Here is an 18,656-nt window from a genome sequence, read left to right as displayed (position 1 = left end):
ATTCAGTGATCAGCAGGGGTGGGAAACATAAATAGCCACAAGTCATAAGTCAGTTCCTCCAAATCTCCCTGTAGCCTGCCTGTGGATCTGGTATGAATCTCTGTTCTCATAAATGGTTTTCCAGATCATCTCAGCCCTTTAGATTTCAACAACTCTGCTACATCTTGCTACCAAACTTATCCTACTTTCTTATTATTGTACACCTCCCCATTTGGAACCTTGCCCCTTGGACTTTGTGGTATCCTGCTCACCAATTTCCAACCTCATTGAAAAGAGATCCCTCTTTTGGACAACACAGAAGGCTGCTAACATCTTCCTTAGAGTTGAAATTGATTGTTAGAATATTTGATGGTTCCATCTATCCTGAGAAGCAATAGCTCTGGTTCTGTTTGTTTGTTTGTTTGTTTGTTTTTTTAGTGAGGCAGTTGGGGTCAAGTGACTTGCCCAGAGTCACACAGCCAGTAAGTGTTAAATGTCTGAGGCCGGACCTGAACTCAGGTTCTCCTGACTCCAGGGCCAGTGCTCTATCCACTGCACCACCTAGCTGCCCTAGGATTCACTTTTAAAACAGAACCGGAGGGGGCAGGATTGACCATGTGGCAGCTAGCATGAGCAGAAGAAAAGCCCCAGACCCATGTCTCAAGGAGAGTTCAGAAGACTTACAAAACCTACACTGTGCTAAGAGGAAGAGCCCACACCAAGAGAGCAAGCAGCTAGGGTTGCCAAGGATTTTATCCTCTTCTGATAGAGGCAGGTCATTATACATTGATCAAAGCTAATTGGTTAGCATCATTCAATTCCATTGGTTGACGTGACTTGAGGGGAGTCCACATTAAAATGAACTGTACAGATGACCCTCACTCAAGTTGCATAAGGCAAAATCCATTATCTAGGTATGATCTTTCACTGAACTAGACAAAAGAGTCCATCTCCATTTCTTTTGTTCCAGGCTTGCCCCAGAACAGATTTGCTGAAGTTCCTCAAGAACTGGACTTTCTGGAGTGCGTGGGGGGAGGAGAGAAAGGACTGAAACTGATCTCTGAGTTCCTCCAAGAAATTCATTGTTAATAATTATTTTCTCGGGGCGGCTAGGTGACGCAGTGGATAAAGCACCGGCCCTGGTTTCAGGAGCACTGGCCCTGGAGTCAGGAGTACCTGAGTTCAAATCCAGCCTCAGACACTTGCCACTTAACTAGCTGTGTGACCCTGGGCAAGTCACTTAACCCCAATTGCCTCACTAAAAAAAAAAAAAATAAAAAAAAAATAATTCTTTTCTCACAAGTGGAATCAATTGAGAGCATAATACACAGTGGTAAATGACCATAGTAATCTAGTGTTTGATAAACAGCAAAGATTCAAGCTTTTGGGACAAGAACACGCTATTTGACAAAAACTGCTGGGAAAACTGGAAAGCAGTTGAGTAGAAACTAGGTATAGCTCAACATCTCATACTTTATACCAAGATAAGGTCAAAATAGGTATATGATCTAAACATAAAGGGTGATATCATAAGCAAATTAGGGAAGCATGGAATAGTTTACTTGTCAGAATCATGGATAAGGGAAGAATTTATGACCAGACAAGAGATAGAGATCATTATGGAATGTAAGATGAATAATTTTGATTATATTAAATTTAAAAGTTTTTTGAACAAACAAAACCAATGCAATCAAGTTTAGAAGAAAAGCAGAAAACTGTGATAAAAATTTTACAGCAAGTCTGATAAAGGCCTCATTTCTCAAATATATAGAGAGTATATATGAATTAAGTTTATAAGAGTACAAGACATTCCCCAATTGATAAATGACCAAAGGATATAAACAAGCAGTTTTCAAAAGAAGAAATCAAAGCTATCAAGAGTCACATTAAAAAATGTTCTAAATTTACTATTGATTAGAGAAATGCAAATTAAAACAGCTCTGAGGTACCACCTCACACCCATCAGATTGGGTAACATGACAGAAAAGGAAAATGAGAAATGCTAGAGGGGATGTGGGGAAAATAGGTACAATAATGAACTAGTCCAACCATTCTGAAGAACAATTTGCAACTATGCTCAAAGGGTTATCAAACTGTGCATACCATTTGACCCAACAATATCACTACTAATTCTATTCCCCAAAGAAATTTAAGGAAAAGGACCAATATGTACAAAAATATTTATAGCAGCTCTTTTTGTGGTGGCAAGGAATTGGAAACTGAGGGGATGCCCATCAGTGGGAGAATGGCTGAACAAGTTGTGATAAATGATTATGATGGAGTACTATTGTGCTGTAAGAAATAATGAAGGGTATGGTTTCAGAAAAACCTGGGAAGATTTATATGAATTGGTACAAAGTGAAATGAGCAGAATCAGGAGAACACTGTACACAGTAACAATTGTGGCAATTATTAATTGTGATCAATACAATAATCCATGACAATTCCAAAGGACTCATGATGAAAAATGCTATTCCACTCCAGTTAGAGAACTGATGAACTCTGAGCATAAATTAAAGCATTTCTTTCTCTCTCCCTCTCCCTCCCCCACCCCCTCTCTCTTCACCTCCGCACTCCCAATATGGTTAATGTGAAAATATGTATTGCATCACTTCATGTGTAAAATGGGTATCAGATTTCTTGCCTCTCAATGAGTGGGGGAGGGATACAGAGCAAGAATTTGGAACTATAACTAAAAATTAGACAGAAAAATAAAAGAAACAATGAAAGGGATAGTTTCAACCAGAGAAAGTTGTATAATCTTATTTAGACTGAAGTAAGCAAAATCAGTATGGTAATTTATATAGTACAATATTATGAAGAAAAATAACTTTGAAAGACTTAAGAAATTCAAATGGCACAGCAACCAAACATGATTCCAGAGAACTGATGATGAAGAATGTTGCCAATATTCTGAAAAAGATGTGATGAACTAAACATGAAGAATAATAATTTTTGGATATTACCAGTACAATAATTTGTTTTGCTTGACTATGCATATTTATTACAAGGGTGTGTGTGTGTGTGTGTGTGTGTGTGTGTGTGTGTGTGTGTGTGTGTTTGTGAAGATAGTGGTGAAAAGAGTCATAGGGAGAGAAAATAAGCATTGGTTGATTAACAAAAATAAAATATTAATTAAAAAAGGAAAAAAAGTGCATGTTGACAATTTAAATAGAGTCTTTATTGTACTTAGCACCTCAGCATTTTCAAAGGAGTTGCAGTCTCTGATAGTAAGTGCTGACCTATATGGTAGGCCCTGGTGTGGAGAGAAGTGTACGAGCTATATACTAAAGAAGGACTTATGGAAAAGCAAGAACAAGATGGGACCAATGTGAGATGCCATAGAGAATTTGTGATATGCATGTGCAAAGGGAATTCCCACAGTTAAAATTGCAGTGAAAATTTAGTATAGTATTTCAATTTCCTGAATTTGGTTCTAATATACTTTAACACTCTAGGGATTAACTAAGTAATGTGATCATCTGCTACTGAATTTAAAATGTGCTAGTCGTGTGACCAGGTTTCTATATATAGCACCGTTTTGGTTTGTGCACATATATACTGAAACTTCAAGACCTGAAGATGTTTTCCTGTTTCAGTTGGGCACATGGAACCACATCTTTTGCTGAGATGATAAAGGCCTTTAGTTTTCATAGGCAAATGATTTACATTTAGTGTCTGGAGAGAGAAGTTAAAACAAATGTTGAGATATATCAAAATAAATACATTTTATGATTATTATAACTAAACTAACATTGAAATGTTCATTTTAAATGTATTATATTTTAAGATCTCATCAATATATTCAATCATATATTTTGCTTCTTACCTTTTCTTTCAGCTCCTTAAATATTGCTTCAGGGCTTAAGCTACTTTTCTTTGCACTAGGATTATTGTTTTTTTTTACTATTCTTCAAATTTAATATTATGTCCTTTGTAAGCTTACAGTCAACTCCTCTCTCTTTCCCCCCTGGATTTTTTTGCCCCTGGGAGATGAAAAACTCTTAATTTTTTCAACTGACACCCTGGTACTCCCTTAAATCTTCCCATATCTTATTTTCCTCCAGCTTAAACATGCCTTTTTCTCTTAACCTTTTCTTCCTGGCCTACTTCTTGAACATTTTTTTATTGCTCCTGTTAATCTCTTTTGATATGTCCCCAATTTATCTGTCTGCTTCAAAATGTCATGCCCAAAGGAGATATACACTGGCTTGGATCCTTACCAGATGTTGCTGGCCAAGAAGTCTCTCTCTTTTTTTTTTTTTTAGAGGTTTGTTGTTGTTTTTTGACAGACCACTTTTTCTGTTATCTCCTCAGATACTATTCTGAGTTAATCCAATATCTGCAGAGATGTATTTTTATTCCAAATGATAACCTTCGTTTCTATAATCATAATTTCAATTATCTTCCTTTTCGCTATCACTCCTTAGGATCATTTAAATCCTACATTTAGAGTTGGAAGAGACCTTATAGATCATCTCTTTATTGTTGTTATAGAATTCTCATTTACATAAATATTGCTTAGCCTAAGTAGAAAAAGAGAAAGTACATAACACATTCAAATTAGGCCATAGGAATAATACATAGTTACAATAGATCATATTTTTTCATTGTAACTAGATGCTTAAGGAAAAACAAACAAAAAGTGAGCAAAAATGGAAACAATCAAATTTCTGAAAAGCTAGAGGTGGTATAGGAACTCTCTTCATAATAGGAGTATCAACAAAGAAATTTCAGAAATGTTTATGCATAAACAAAAAAGACAATGAATAAATCAAAATGCCAATATAATTTTTAATGCACTAAAGGAAACAAGGAAAAAAGTACCAAAATGCACACTAAAAAAATCGTCAGAAATTACATCAAATAAAATGCCTTCAAACCATGGGAGAGGATGAGATCATCAAGTGAAATGGTATAGAGGGAGAAGAGGGCCCAGGTCAGAGTATTGAGGGACCTCTACAATTCACAGGTATAATGTGGAAGAAGAAACAGCGAAGGAGACAGAAGGAGCAATCAGGTAATTGAAAGAGGAACAAGACACCGGTGTCATGAAGATCTAGCTTATCAAGGAGAAGAGGATGATCAGCTGTATCAAAGGCTGCAAAAATATCAAGTAGAATGAGGATTGAGAAAAAGTCATTAGATTTGGCAATTAAAAAATTATTAGTAATTTTGGATAGAGTAGTTTGGGCTGAGTGTTGAGGTCAGAAGCCAGATAAAAAAGGTAGTACGATAATAATGGATAAATAGGAATATGGTTTAGGTTTTGCATTTTTAAAGAGCAATAAATAGGTATGGTGGTCATCTCTGGTATTTGAAGGTGGTCAAGGCAGTTTTCATTTACAGTTTGGGGAGGGGAACAGGTTAGGTTTCTTTACGGGTTAAAAAAACAAAAAAATTTTAAATGTATAGTATAATCTAGTCCTTAATTTTTTGATGAAAAGTTTTAGAAATGTTCTACCCCTTTTACTGATTTATTCCCAAACCTTTAAGATGGAAATATGGTTCCATATAAACTGAAAATTCACTCTCATTGAAGTAATGGCTGAATCTAGTCTGGAATTTTATCTATGGAGAATGTCAGGTTAGAATTCACCATAGCCTAAAGCTTCTTTAATTTTTATATCCAATATGAGATAAATTTTCTAATTGAGTTGCATTAATCTTCTTGAAACTAAATGAATAAACTCCTGGGAGATTAAAGTCCTATTGAAGATTTAAAATGCACTTAGTAAGACTAGTGAAGTATTTTGTCCTCATTAATGAAGAAACACGTTTGTGAAATTCATAGAAATAGATTGGCCTTACCTAGGGCAAAAACATTGATAATTTAGTATTTTCTGTGAAAAGACATTAAAGAAATATGACTGATTGCATTTTTTAAAAAAATGAAATTAGGAGTGTTAAATGAAAAACAAATCAGGTAACTCATTGAAAAAGCTAAGATTAATTTTATTTTTCATAGGTACCATTTTTGTAGTTGCTTATACAACAGTTTGATGCAAGAGAAATAAACCTCTATTACAATAATTACAGTCAAAACTCTAATCAGCACACTTCAGAGTAAGTTTTTGACATGCTTTTAAAATGGATAAATGTGCCTAATAAAAACTGAATTTCTGAAAATTATATTTGATTTCTAACATAATAATGCATTTGTGCTGGGACAGATACCGAATCTTCTGTCGTTATTTTCGCTTTCAACTTTGATAAAAATATAAAGGGCACATCCACTAAGATCACAGACACCTAATTAAATGGGATGGTCTATATGTTGAAAGATAAATTTGATTATGTGACTGGGAAGATAAAACAATGGTCATCAGAGTGGCATATAACGAATAGTACAAACCTAACAAAGGAAAAACTAAGATATGGATTAACTACTTAAAGAGAAAAGAACTTAGGGATCATACCAGAAGATTTTACTCAGAAAATAAGAATGATACATAGCATGTGGGGTGAGGAAGCTACTGTGCACAAATAAATGGTTTATTTTGTGTTGTATATATTAAAATATATACATACATATGTATGTATAAAAAGATGTGGGAATTGGTTTTATGCAAATGTTTTTCACTTTTCCCAATTTTTATGGAAAAAAAAAACTGGAGATAATGGTGTTTTCAATAGGTAGTCATTATTGTGTTAACTGCAGTGACAGCAATAATTTAACTTCAAAAGGGCAAAAAAAACTTGGGTTTAGTATCAATAAATCTTGAATTTATCATTTCTTTTCTATTGTAATTGCAGCCATTCTCATCTAGGTCCTCATTACCTCCCAAACAAATTTTTACAGTAGCCTCACTGGTCTAACTCCACTTTTTGTCTATTATAAACAAAAATTACTCTTCCTGATAGACAAGATTCATCATGTGACTACTCTGCTCACAACCTTTCCATGGCTTGCTATTAACTACGGGGTAAAATCCAAACTTTTTACTCTGACATTCAAGGCCTTCTAGAATCTGGTGCTAATGTACCCTTTCATCCTTCTTATACCATCTTCCCTTCACGGCTCCAAGCCAACCTGAACTTATTGTACTAAACTTACACATTTCCATCAGTTTTTATTCATGGTATTTCTTATCTTTGGGATGTTCCCTCCCAAGCCCTCTCCATCTTGGCAGTGGATCTGTTAAAATGCTTCTAGAACCTGTTCAAATGCTCTTTTCCTCCATCAAGCCTTCCTCAATTCCCTCACTCAGAAGCTCCTCTTCTTGCAGAAATCAGACCATACACAGCCTTTTGTTTGTATTTTTTTTAACTTATCAAGATCTGTTTTGTCTAATGTTGCTACTCTTAATACCATGAACTGACAATCGTATAGCAAGTCAAGGTTCAAAGAACTCTCTCCACAGCTACCCTAGATAGTGCAGATATTATTCTCATGTTACAGATGAGGAAGAAACTGAGGCTCAGAGACTTGTCTAGTCAAATAGCTAGGAAATGCAGGAGTCAGGGCACTGATCTAACACCAAGTCCTTTGCTCTTTCCATTAGGCTACTGGTTATTTATGCATGTTTTCTCTCTCAAATGATGAGTTCCATAACTTGGTGGTTTTGTATCTTACCCTAGTGCCTAGCTCAGAGCTTTGTACTCAATAGACTCTTGGGAAACATTAAGTTGAAGGAATTGCTTTCATATTATCTTTTGTCTGATTTCATTTCCCCCTTATTTTAGTTTTATAAAATAAAATTGTTTATGACGCAATTTTGTGGCAGTTTCTCGCCCCTTGGCCAGAAATCGAGGGGGTTAAAGGTTGATTGGATTTGAGGAAAACAGGACTAAGGACATAGGTACGGTTTTGTCAGTAATTTCCTTCTTCTCTTGTTGCCAATGTAAATGGCAGGGGCTTGAATGATGGCCATGATGGAGTATTTGCAGGGGCCTTAAAGTCTGCAAAGTGCTTTACCTATGTCTTCTCTTTTGGTCCTCATCAAAACCCTGCAAGGTAGGGGCTTATTTTCTCCATTTTACAGATGAGGAAACTGAGGCCAAGAGAGGTTAAATGCCTGAGGTAATACTTGAACTCTGGTCTTCTAGTCAGCAAGTCCAATACTCTAACCATTGTGCCATCCAAAGCCATCCTTGATACAGTGGCACTGACTCCAAGCATTTCCATCTGTGGAACTCTGACAATTAATATAGTAATCTCCTCCTCCAGGTAGGTACACTGCATTAATAAGTAATCAATTCCTTAATTAAGACAGGAATTAACTGCATTAATAAGAAAGGAATTTTGATAAAGTGGTCTTACTAGTTCCAAGTACATTAATGCAGTCTAAGAACACATTCGTTTCTCCCCCCCGCCCCCCCCCAGTCACTACACACTGCTGGCTCTTATCGAACTCACAGTTCACTAAAACCCTTTGTTAGGCTCAGGCTCCCACCCCCAAGGATCCTCCCCTAACTCTCTCTTCCCCCATTAAATTGCAGTACTTGCAATTGAGCTTTTGAACCTGAGGGAATTATGCCTCATTGAAAAGCAAAACGGTGTCATCTTTTAGTTGATGGAGGTGTCTCCTCAATAAATGTTTATTTTATGTGAAAACTAAGTAACTGGAGCAAATGAAGTTCCACTTCCTAGTGTACAATTTTAACTGCTGACAAGCTCAGGTTAGAGGTGAGAAAATCTGATCAGTAGTTAAAAGATAACAATGAGGAAAATTTTGAAAATTACTATAATGAAAAATAAATTCAAGAGGAGTAACTCTCAGGAAGTGACCTAACAGACATAGCTGATTATAATACATAACTAGTAAATTTAGTAGTATAATATTTTAATGCCAATTTCCTTTCATGTAGTCAACTAATGAAAAAGACTTTTTATAACCCTTCAATTAATAAGATATAGCTAGTTTACATTCTATTATGTATAATCAATCTAATGTTCCCATTGAATTTGCTAACTCATTTTAATGTTATTTTCAATCCTTTTGATTACCCAATCAAAGAACAAGGAGAAAAATGACTAGTATTTGGAAAATCTTTTGCAGATGGAAGTTTTATTTTACAAAGAGACTTTTAGGTGAATGTCTTTAATTTAAATAAATTCACATGTTTATCATTTTAAGATTTGTTTAATCTTGGGGGAAAAAACATTTCGCATTAATCTTTTGAAACTTGGACACAATAAAGTTAGCAAGATGACTTTAGATTTTTAAAAAGCATGTAGAAAACAATGGAGGATACCTGGATAAATTATGGTATCTTAACACAATATATTTAATTTAATTGTTTAATACATTTTAAATTTAATATAATTATATTTAACAAAACCTAATAGTTAATGTATTAATATATAATTACTTTAATATAATAAAGTCTATATAATATGATGGTACTATAAAAATACAAAGCATACAAAGAAACATGAAAGGACTTATTTGTTGTAATACAGAGGCAAAATCATCAGAAGCAGAACTGTATTTATACAAATTATAGCTACATAAAAAAGAAAAAGGGAAAAAAAAGGAGGAAAACAGGACTCATGATGGGAGGACTTCAGGCAGGCCTGGAAGAGAGACAGAATATTTTCCTAGGCTGTTGAATTCCTTTGGTTCAGAGTTATTTTAATTTGCCCTTCTCTTAGCATAAGAGATAACTAACAGAGGGCCAAAATGCTACCCACATCTCTACCCTCAAGATATCAGGAGGATCAGAGGAAAGCCTTTAGCATGTTGGATGAATCCCCTATGGAGAGCAGCTGGAAATACATGAATAAGAATCTCATAGAATGAGTAAGTATAGAGAGGTTGTGATCTGTGTCAGTGGATAGAGTACATGTACCAATTGAAAGCATGGAGCCATTGCAGTGAGGTGAAATTTGGAGGGCCAGCAAATTGTTGAGAAGAGCAGTATCAAACTCAAATAGAGAACAGATCTCTACAGGCTACATATTAACTTGGAAAACCTTAAATTAACATTATCTATGTTGTCCTGTATTTCTATTATTTTTGTTAACATTTCCAAATTACATTTTAATCTGGTTCAGGATGCATTCAGTTTTGCTGTGGGCCACAAGTTTGACACCTCTGGTTTAGAATGAACACCGAGGAGAAAATAAATGGCTAAATTTGAAATGCTAAGGTAGCTATATACTTAACTATATTTTCTATTTTTTCTACTTCAGCAAAATGGTGAGACCAACTTCTAGAATATTAAGACATTCCCACATTTCATTTTTTGTCTAGGAGAAAAACATACCACATGACTTGCAAATCGTGTCAATGATTTTTTTCCTCTCATTTGTCTAGAGGTGAGATTTCAATGGCATAAGAAAATCTCCATAAAGAAAACTGTTTGTATAAATGCAGATCTGTATGGTATTCAGTTGTGTCTGACTTCATGACCTCATTTGGGGTTTTCTTGGCAAAGATACTGGACTGGTTTGCCATTTCCTTCTCCAGATCACTTTACAAACGAGAAAGCTGAGGCAAATAGGGTTAAATGACTTGTCTAGGATCACACAGCTAAGGGAGTGTCAGAGGCCAGATTGGAACTCAGGAAAATGATTCTTCTTGAATTCAGGCCCGGCATTCTATCCACTTCCCCACCTAGGTGCCCCTGCAAGTGCCCTTCAATTTAGAGGCTTTGGGTTGGAGCACTACCTTGAGGTCACTGAGAAGTTAAGTGACTTGCCCAAGTTTAGGCAGACAGTATGTGCCACAGGTGGATCTTGAACCAATGTCTCCCTGATCCGGAAGCCAGCTCTATATACACTATACCTTGTGGTCTCAACTTCAGTGAGACAGACATTTCTAAATGCTATTAGCATGATCCCCATAAATAGAAATGCTTCTAAAGATGTTAATATTTCTTTATTGAGAAAGACCAGAATGGAGAATGCTCTTTCCATTGTGCCTGATTTAGAAGTTCTCTTGCTTCTGTAATATTAGTGACATTTTCACAAAAAACATGCTCATCCTCAAGCAACCAAATTTTGCAATTATATACCAAAAATTCTCAGTGGTCTCATTTTCAGATAAAATGATACCTGAAGATTAGGAAACAAATGACCCAGCTCTTATAAGAGCTATTGATTCTCCTGGAACAACACTGGTAGCAAATGAAGATAACTGCTATCAGGGAGTTTTTACATTACTAAGATTATCCTACTGCTTACCCAGCAGACATTCTTTGAATAAGTCTCTTTAGGAGTCAGGTAATGGAATCTATGCAAGGAATAAATCAATGAGGCACTGTGTCTTGCAGTACTTACATATAGATAGACACATCTGGAGGGGAAAGGATCATAAACTCTGTGATAACTCTTTAGTGTGTTCTTTACAGAAGCATCAGAACAGAAGAATACAGATTTACTGTGGTGAGTATGTATTGTCAAGCATCATGGAACACCAACCCTATGTTTCCATCTGAAAAGAGGTCTGGGTCAAATCCTGGTGTCCATGTGGAGTTTGACTCACTATTTGCTTGAGATTTTTCTGTGATCTCAATAATACTAGTTAAGCACCCTAGGGACAGAGTTTCTCTTCCTTCTTGGGTATACTCGTCCCTACACTCTCACCAAAATGCATTTAAATATGTTTGTCTTTCCCTCCCCCTTCCCCCAAAGTCCTTGGGTTTTGATTTGATTTGATTTTTAACTGTAAAGGCATGAGGTCAAATAGACAATTTTCACAATCTTCCTGAAAGGAGAGAGAACAATCTTGGACAGAATCCTTGAAACCTTATTTAAAGATTGCTCAGAATGGCCAAATTCATGACGGCCAAGCTTCGTGGTCTGTACTATAATCCTACACATTACCTAGAAAGAAGGCTTAAGGATGCATGTTGTATAGCTGCCATCTTTTTTTTTTTAATGAGGCAATTGGGGTTAAGTGACTTGCTCAGGGTCACACGGCTAGTAAGTGTCAAGTGTCTGAGGTCGGATTTGAACTCAGGTACTCCTGACTCCAGAGCCAGTGCTCTATCCACTGCACCACCTAGCCGCCCCAAACGGGTTTTTTTTTTGGGGGGGGGGTTAGGCAATGGGGGTTAAGTGACTTGCCCAGGGTCACACAGCTAGTAAGTGTCAAGTGTCTGAGGTCGGATTTGAACTCAGGTCCTCCTGAATCCAGGGCTGGTGCTTTATCCACTGCGCCACCTAGCTGCCCCTTATAGCTGCCATCTTAATGGAGAGAGATAAGACCTTCACTTCTTCCTATCTTAAGTATCAAAATCTAATCGCTGTCTTGCATTCCAGGAAATGTTTTCTGGTACCTGACTCTTAATAATTCCAAGTGATGATTATGTTAATAACATTGTTCACTTTCCCTTATAATATAGTTACACATATAATGCATAATTGATTACATATGAATGTTCACCACTAAATCACCCCACAATGGTCATTTTGTTTCTTGGAGTCCTACAGACCATAGAGAGTGGTCAAGTATTTACTTTATGGACTGATAGGGCACATATGAAGAAAGTAGTATTACCAGGACAAGATCCAACATCACATGATACATCAGACCAGAAGTTTTTAACCTTTTTTTTTTTTTGGTGTCATGTACCCATTCCTAGAATAATGTTCTTAAGCACACAAAATAAAATACATAGGACTGCAAAAGGAACCAATCAAATTGAAATAAAATTTATTTATATACATATACATATATATATTTATATATATTTAAAACCCAGTTCAGGGGCAGCTAGGTGGCACAGTGGATAAAGCACCAGCCCTGGATTCAGGAGGACCTGAGTTCAAATCCAGTCTCAGACACTTGACACTTACTAGCTGTGTGACCCTGGGCAAGTCACTTAACCCTCATTGCCCCGCAAAAAAAAAATCCAGTTTAAGGAGTCCTAGCAGTTCTAAGAACTCCTAGGCCAGGGACTAAATAATGAGCACAGGTACCTGATGAGATGATAAAGAAGAAAAAGTTAACTGAGATATTTTAGAATATTAAGGACAAAGTTGACTGTTTACTGAGGAGGGAGTTATATCTCTGCCTGATAGACCTGATGTCTAACTGATTGTAATGAATCTCAATCACAGCAGAAATTAGCATCGATTGGGGAATACAACCAAATTTAAAGTCACAGTTCCCAAAAACTGATGCATGCAGGAGCCCTGGTAACTTCCAGGGAGAGCCAAGCCTGTTTCTGACTTAAGCCTGGAAGTATGGGAGCAGAGAATCACTGCAGTGATTTATAGGGCACATACTGTTTCCTGGCTTGCCATGGTAGTAAATGTTTGTATATACTGTAAATTCAAGCTAATGAATTTGCTAGAAGAGAAAGTGTCAGGACTTAAGAAATTTCTTTTTTTAATGTGCCAACTGATCTGACATGGTATAAGTGAAAAGAAATGATCCAGGAAGAAAGCCATCAGTAAAAATATTCCAACGAGGTAGAACAGAGTAAAAACCTGTGTTGAACAGTTTTGTGAGTAGAAGAACTTGTCACAATAGAAGAGAAAGAATAAACTGTACTAATTAAGGTATGTAATAGGAGTATTATAATATGGAAGTTTTCCTTATAGTGAGTGAATCAATATCTTTTGAAGAAATAGCACCCCAGGGGCAGCTAGGTGGTGCAGTGGATAAAGCACTGGCCCTGGCTTCAGGAGGACCAAAATTCAAATCCAGCTTCAGACACTTGACGCTTACTAGCTGTGGGACCCTGGGAAAGTCACTTAACCCTCATTGTCCCACTATACATACACACACACACACACACACACACACACACACACACACACACACATATCCCACGCACCATTAAACGAACAAAAATATTCACAGGCACAATCAAGGATGAAGACTCCTTACTCCTGTTAAAACTAGAATCAAGGATGTTCACACTGGTACTTAGTGACTTCTTACTCAGGAGGACAGGGATGGTTGTGTATGAACCTAATATAAAAAAATGTGGAGTGTTTAACCAAATTTGATAGAGCCCATGTCAGGATTCACTTAACCCAAAGACTATTACAGACTCCTGAGTCATATGGGAATGATACCATTTGGTTTGAAGAAGTTTGGAATATGTGGTTTTTTAGGTGCTGAGTAGGAAACTGAAAATTTAGGGACATGGGGACATTTTCTTCTTCCTGTTGAACTCTACATCTTTGAAAGGGAAAAAGTGACAGTATTCAAGGACAGGATTTGGAGTATTGGGATTTTGTTTCTTTGTACCATATTTTATGATATTCAAATGACAGACTCTTGACAAAAGATCGAATGCATCTTATATCGATCATTTTAGGCAGAAAGCAGCCTACTTGTTAATCTAAGAATTTATAATAGTGAAAAGAGGGAATGATAGATAGAATCTTTAGTGCATCTTAAACTTTCAGAAATTAAATTTCAAAAAGTTCACAGATAAAGTAGATATGATTCCAGGGTGAGATGTCCACAACCACTTAGAGATGACCCTTTTCTTGGAGGGCATGCCTCCTTGAGAGTAGTGGAGAGCTGCCCAGTGAAGCTAATATAAGGAAATGGTAATGTAGGTCAATCCCTTATGCCTAGACATAAGAGAAACTATGTTCCTAGAAAATTGAGTGTGTTACAAATTATTTTAGGATCTTAGTGAAAAGTCAGATCTCTCCCTTTCTCATTCCTCCCCTCCCCATTCCACCAGCATCTGCTATTTTCTGCTTGACCTAGATCCTGTCTGTTTACTTTTCCCTTTAACATTGTGGTCCTCTGATATGACCTCATACTTCTAATTTGGACCTTACTCCCTGCTGATTGCCTATTTGCTAAGCAAACTATATCTTAAGGTAACAAACTCTGCATGACTGACCCATGCTTCTCCTGGCTGTGGTTTCCAGCTTGAGAATATCAGATTGTATTTTGACAATTTCTTTTTTTAATTTATAGCATTACCATATTAGTTGTTTTATATAAGAAAACTTGAATAAAAGAAAAAAATGAAAGTGAAAAATAGCACGCTTCAGTCTATGTTCAATCACTATCAGTTCTTTCTTTGGAGGTGGATATTATGCTTCATCATTAACCTTTGGGATTGTTTTGGATCACTGTATTGCTGGAATAGCTAAGTCATTCAGTTCTTCATCAAACAATATTACTGTCACTGCGCACAATGTTCTCTTGGCTCTGCCCACTTCATATAAGTCTTTCCAGGCCTTTCTGAAATCATCCTATTTCTCATTTCTTATAGCACAATAATATTCCATCACAATCATAAACCACAGCTTGTTTAGCCATTCCCCATTGATGGGCATTCCTTTGATTTCCAATTCTTAGCCACCACAAAAAGAGCTGCCATAAATATTTTTGTAAAAATTGGTCTTTTCGTCTTTTTTGGGATGTATGACAATTTCTAACTCTTAGTCCACCGTAGGTCTCATTCCTAGTTCCATCAAAAGTGGTTCATTACAGCAAAGATTATAAAAAGGAATATGGTGACAGGAATGACTTTTCAAAAATGAAATTTTGATCATGAAATGAAAAATTAGGGAGAAAAAGGGAAGATAAATGTCATGGGGAAAACACTTCAGGTTAAGAAATAACATAGAAAAGATAGGAAGAATGAGACATAACCAGGGTCCAATAAAAAGATAAACATAAACCTGTAAGAAAGACAATAGGAAAAAACAAACTAAAGACAATAGGAAGGCTAATGTCAAGAATAAGCAAAGATTTAACCAAAAAAGGCTAAAAGGGACCCATTTAAAGCCATTTTTTTTTTTTTGGTGAGGCAGTTGGGGTTAAGTGACTTGCCCAGAGTCACATAGCTAGCAAGTGTCTGAGGTCGGATTTGAGCTCAGGTCCTCCTGAATCCAGGGCCAGTGCTCTATCCACTGTGCCACCTAACTGCCCCTAAAGCCATTTTTAAGATAAGAATAAGTGATGTTAGTAGATGACAGAGAAGGCAGATCTACTCACTTGTATTACCTTTTCCAATTAAGAGAATGATATTCCAACTGGAAAGGGTAAAATAAGCATAAAATCTAAGAAGTTAAGATACAGAAAGAAAGACCATAGCCACAATAAAATATTCAAACATCTTGCTCAAACTAATTACATTGCATGATACAGAAGACCTTTTATGTATCATAGAACCACTGTTAGTCATCTTGGAGAAATGGTGGCTGGGAGGGATTTCAGAAGATTGGATCAGACTGCTGGGATCAAGAAGAGCAGGTGGGTAACAATGTGAAAGATGGATTAGATGTTTTGCATACCCACACTTAATTAAAAGAGATTCTATTGAAGCAACCAAGAGTTATTAAGAAATTACTTCACTTAAAAAATGTGAATAAAGCATTAAAAAAGGAACAGATTAGAGAGGATCCTTTGTGGCTGTTCTGAAATTTATGCCAGTTGTCTGACATTTGAAAGCCTACTAATTAGATTTAATATGTAACTTAATGGAGAGACAGCATGGCATGGATAGATGATAGGGAGCTGGTCTCAGGGTCAAGTTCTATGTCTGATGCATACCAACTATATGACCCTTGATGAGTCACTTAGCTTTTTAGTGACCAGCAACATTTAAAACTATAACTTTTATGACAGGTGCCAAGATACATTTATAAGTAGAGTTTCCTCACAAGGCAACCAACCCCTATACCAATGAAATTATGGGTCCAGTGCAAAAAAAAACTTCAATGGAATTATAAAACCTCTCAGTTTTTAAAGACAGAATACAAAGGTTTTTGGTTTGGTTTTTTTTTGTGTGTGTGAGAGGCAATTGGGGTTAAGTGACTTGCCCAAGGTCACACAGCTAGTAAGTGTTAAGTGTCTGAGGCTGGATTTGAACTCAGGTACTCCTGACTTCAGGGCCAGTGCTCTATCCACTGTGCCACCTAGCTGCCCCCAGAATATAATTTTTATAATTCCATTGAGTTATTTTTCTACCTAGTGCTGGGAGTTTAGTCTATGGAATGAACACTTTACAAAGGCATAGTTAATTAACAAAACACTTCTAAGCAAGAGTCCACAATTATGATTTTCACCTCTAAAACTGCTAAGCAGGACAGCTAATAATGTAACATCAAGGTAGTTAAGGGAAGTCAGTAAGTAATAAGGACCATACAAACTATTTAGGCTTTAATGTGATGTTTCTCCTCACCTTTTGCGCTGCAAGATGGAGTGCTGTTCTCTGGCTGTGATCAGCTTTATTAACATCTGCTCCTGCCTTCAGGAGGGCATCTGCACAATCGACACGGTCTGCTAACACACAGTACATGAGAGGGGTTCTCCCAAACTGATCTTCTTTGTCTTTCAGGTCACGATTTCCTAAAATGATGAGGATTATATTGAGTTGACTGCTCTCAAGAAAGCATATGATTTATAATTACCTTTAACTTATCAAAGTTCATAATGGTCACATAACCAGCATGACAATGAAATAAGTGCTTTGTGTAAACCTCTTCTACCCAGAACCCGCATAACAAACTGTGTGTGCCAGATTTAGAGTAATTACAGCTGATTCCACAACACAGTATAGAATTCTGTATTTCCCTCCCCAACCCAAGACAAAAATCTTATTAATTCTTGGATCTCTCTTACTGATCCATCCTGATCCCAAATGATCATTTATGTTCATGGCAGTAAGTGCAAAACAACTTGCACTTGTGACTGAAGGTCTTTGGGTTGGGGTGAGTCTTTGCAAACAATAAGGCTAGTAGAAACTTAGGAAAGCTTTATAAAATAACTTCTTTCTGTTAAAATTCCATAACCATGAATTTGTGGGTGTTATCTCTAGGCCTACGAGCTATGGTGGGTCTGTATTCTGGTGGAAGAATGATCATTTCCAGATTGTGAACTGTGCCATATGAGCTTTGCTTAAAAAGTACTTTGGTTGACCTAATGAATTTAATTTGTAATAATTTTATAATATATATAACATACTTGATTTTACTGATTAATTTTTAATTAAATTTTATATTAATTTAATTTATTGATTAATTTAATTAATTAAAATTTAATATTAAATTTAATAATGTAAACAAGTCTTTAACTTATAGGAGAGGAAGGTAGATTGTAGAGGAGCAAGAATTCATTTCTACCACCTATTCCATATAAACTATCCGCATTTCTACACATTACCAACAAAACTGAGCAGGAAGAGATAGAAAGAGAAATTTTATTCAAAGTAATTAGAGAATTTATAAAATACATGAGAGTCTATCTACCAAAATATAAAGGAATTATATGAACATATGAATATTACTGAAACTACAAATGATTTTTATAGTAACAAGGATAGTTTAAATAACTGAAGAGAGATTAATTTCTCATAGGCTGGTTGAATCAATATAATAAAAATAAAGATACTACTTAATATATTTACATTTTGTGTAACTAGAAAAAAATTAACAAAATTAATCTGGGGAAGTACATCTTCATGGAAATAATGAAAACAATTAGGAAGGAAAGAGACATGGCAGTTAACATATCTCAAACCAGACTACAAGGCAGTAATCATCAAAAATGATTTGATGCTGATGAAAAAATGTCCGTCAGTGGAACCCAACATACAGAAGCAAAAGAACACAGTAGCAATAAATCCAAAGACTACATTTGTTGAGGTTAAGAATTCCATCATTTGACAAATACTTCTGAAAAAACTGTAAAGAAGTTTGGCAGAAATTGGTTATGGACCAACATCTAACACTATATACCAAAATAAACTCCACATGGATACATGACAGACATATGTAATATCATAAAGCAAATTAGAGA

At 36.0% G+C, this 18,656-nt stretch overlaps 1 protein-coding gene across 1 annotated transcript in view; it reads right to left on the bottom strand.

Annotated features, from left to right (window-relative positions):
- The window catches only part of INVS (inversin), a 249,338-nt gene that overhangs the window by 179,100 nt on the left and 51,582 nt on the right, over positions 1-18,656 (bottom strand). The window contains exon 3 of the mRNA XM_043979547.1: positions 17,041-17,207. Within this exon, the coding sequence (XP_043835482.1) occupies positions 17,041-17,207 (167 nt within the window). The remainder of the gene's footprint in view (positions 1-17,040; positions 17,208-18,656) is intronic.

This window comes from Dromiciops gliroides, chromosome 1 (genome assembly GCF_019393635.1).
Source record: "Dromiciops gliroides isolate mDroGli1 chromosome 1, mDroGli1.pri, whole genome shotgun sequence".
Lineage (NCBI taxonomy): Eukaryota > Metazoa > Chordata > Mammalia > Microbiotheria > Microbiotheriidae > Dromiciops > Dromiciops gliroides.
The sequence above is the reverse complement of the archived record's forward strand: the minus strand, read 5'-3'. Positions and strand labels throughout refer to the sequence as shown.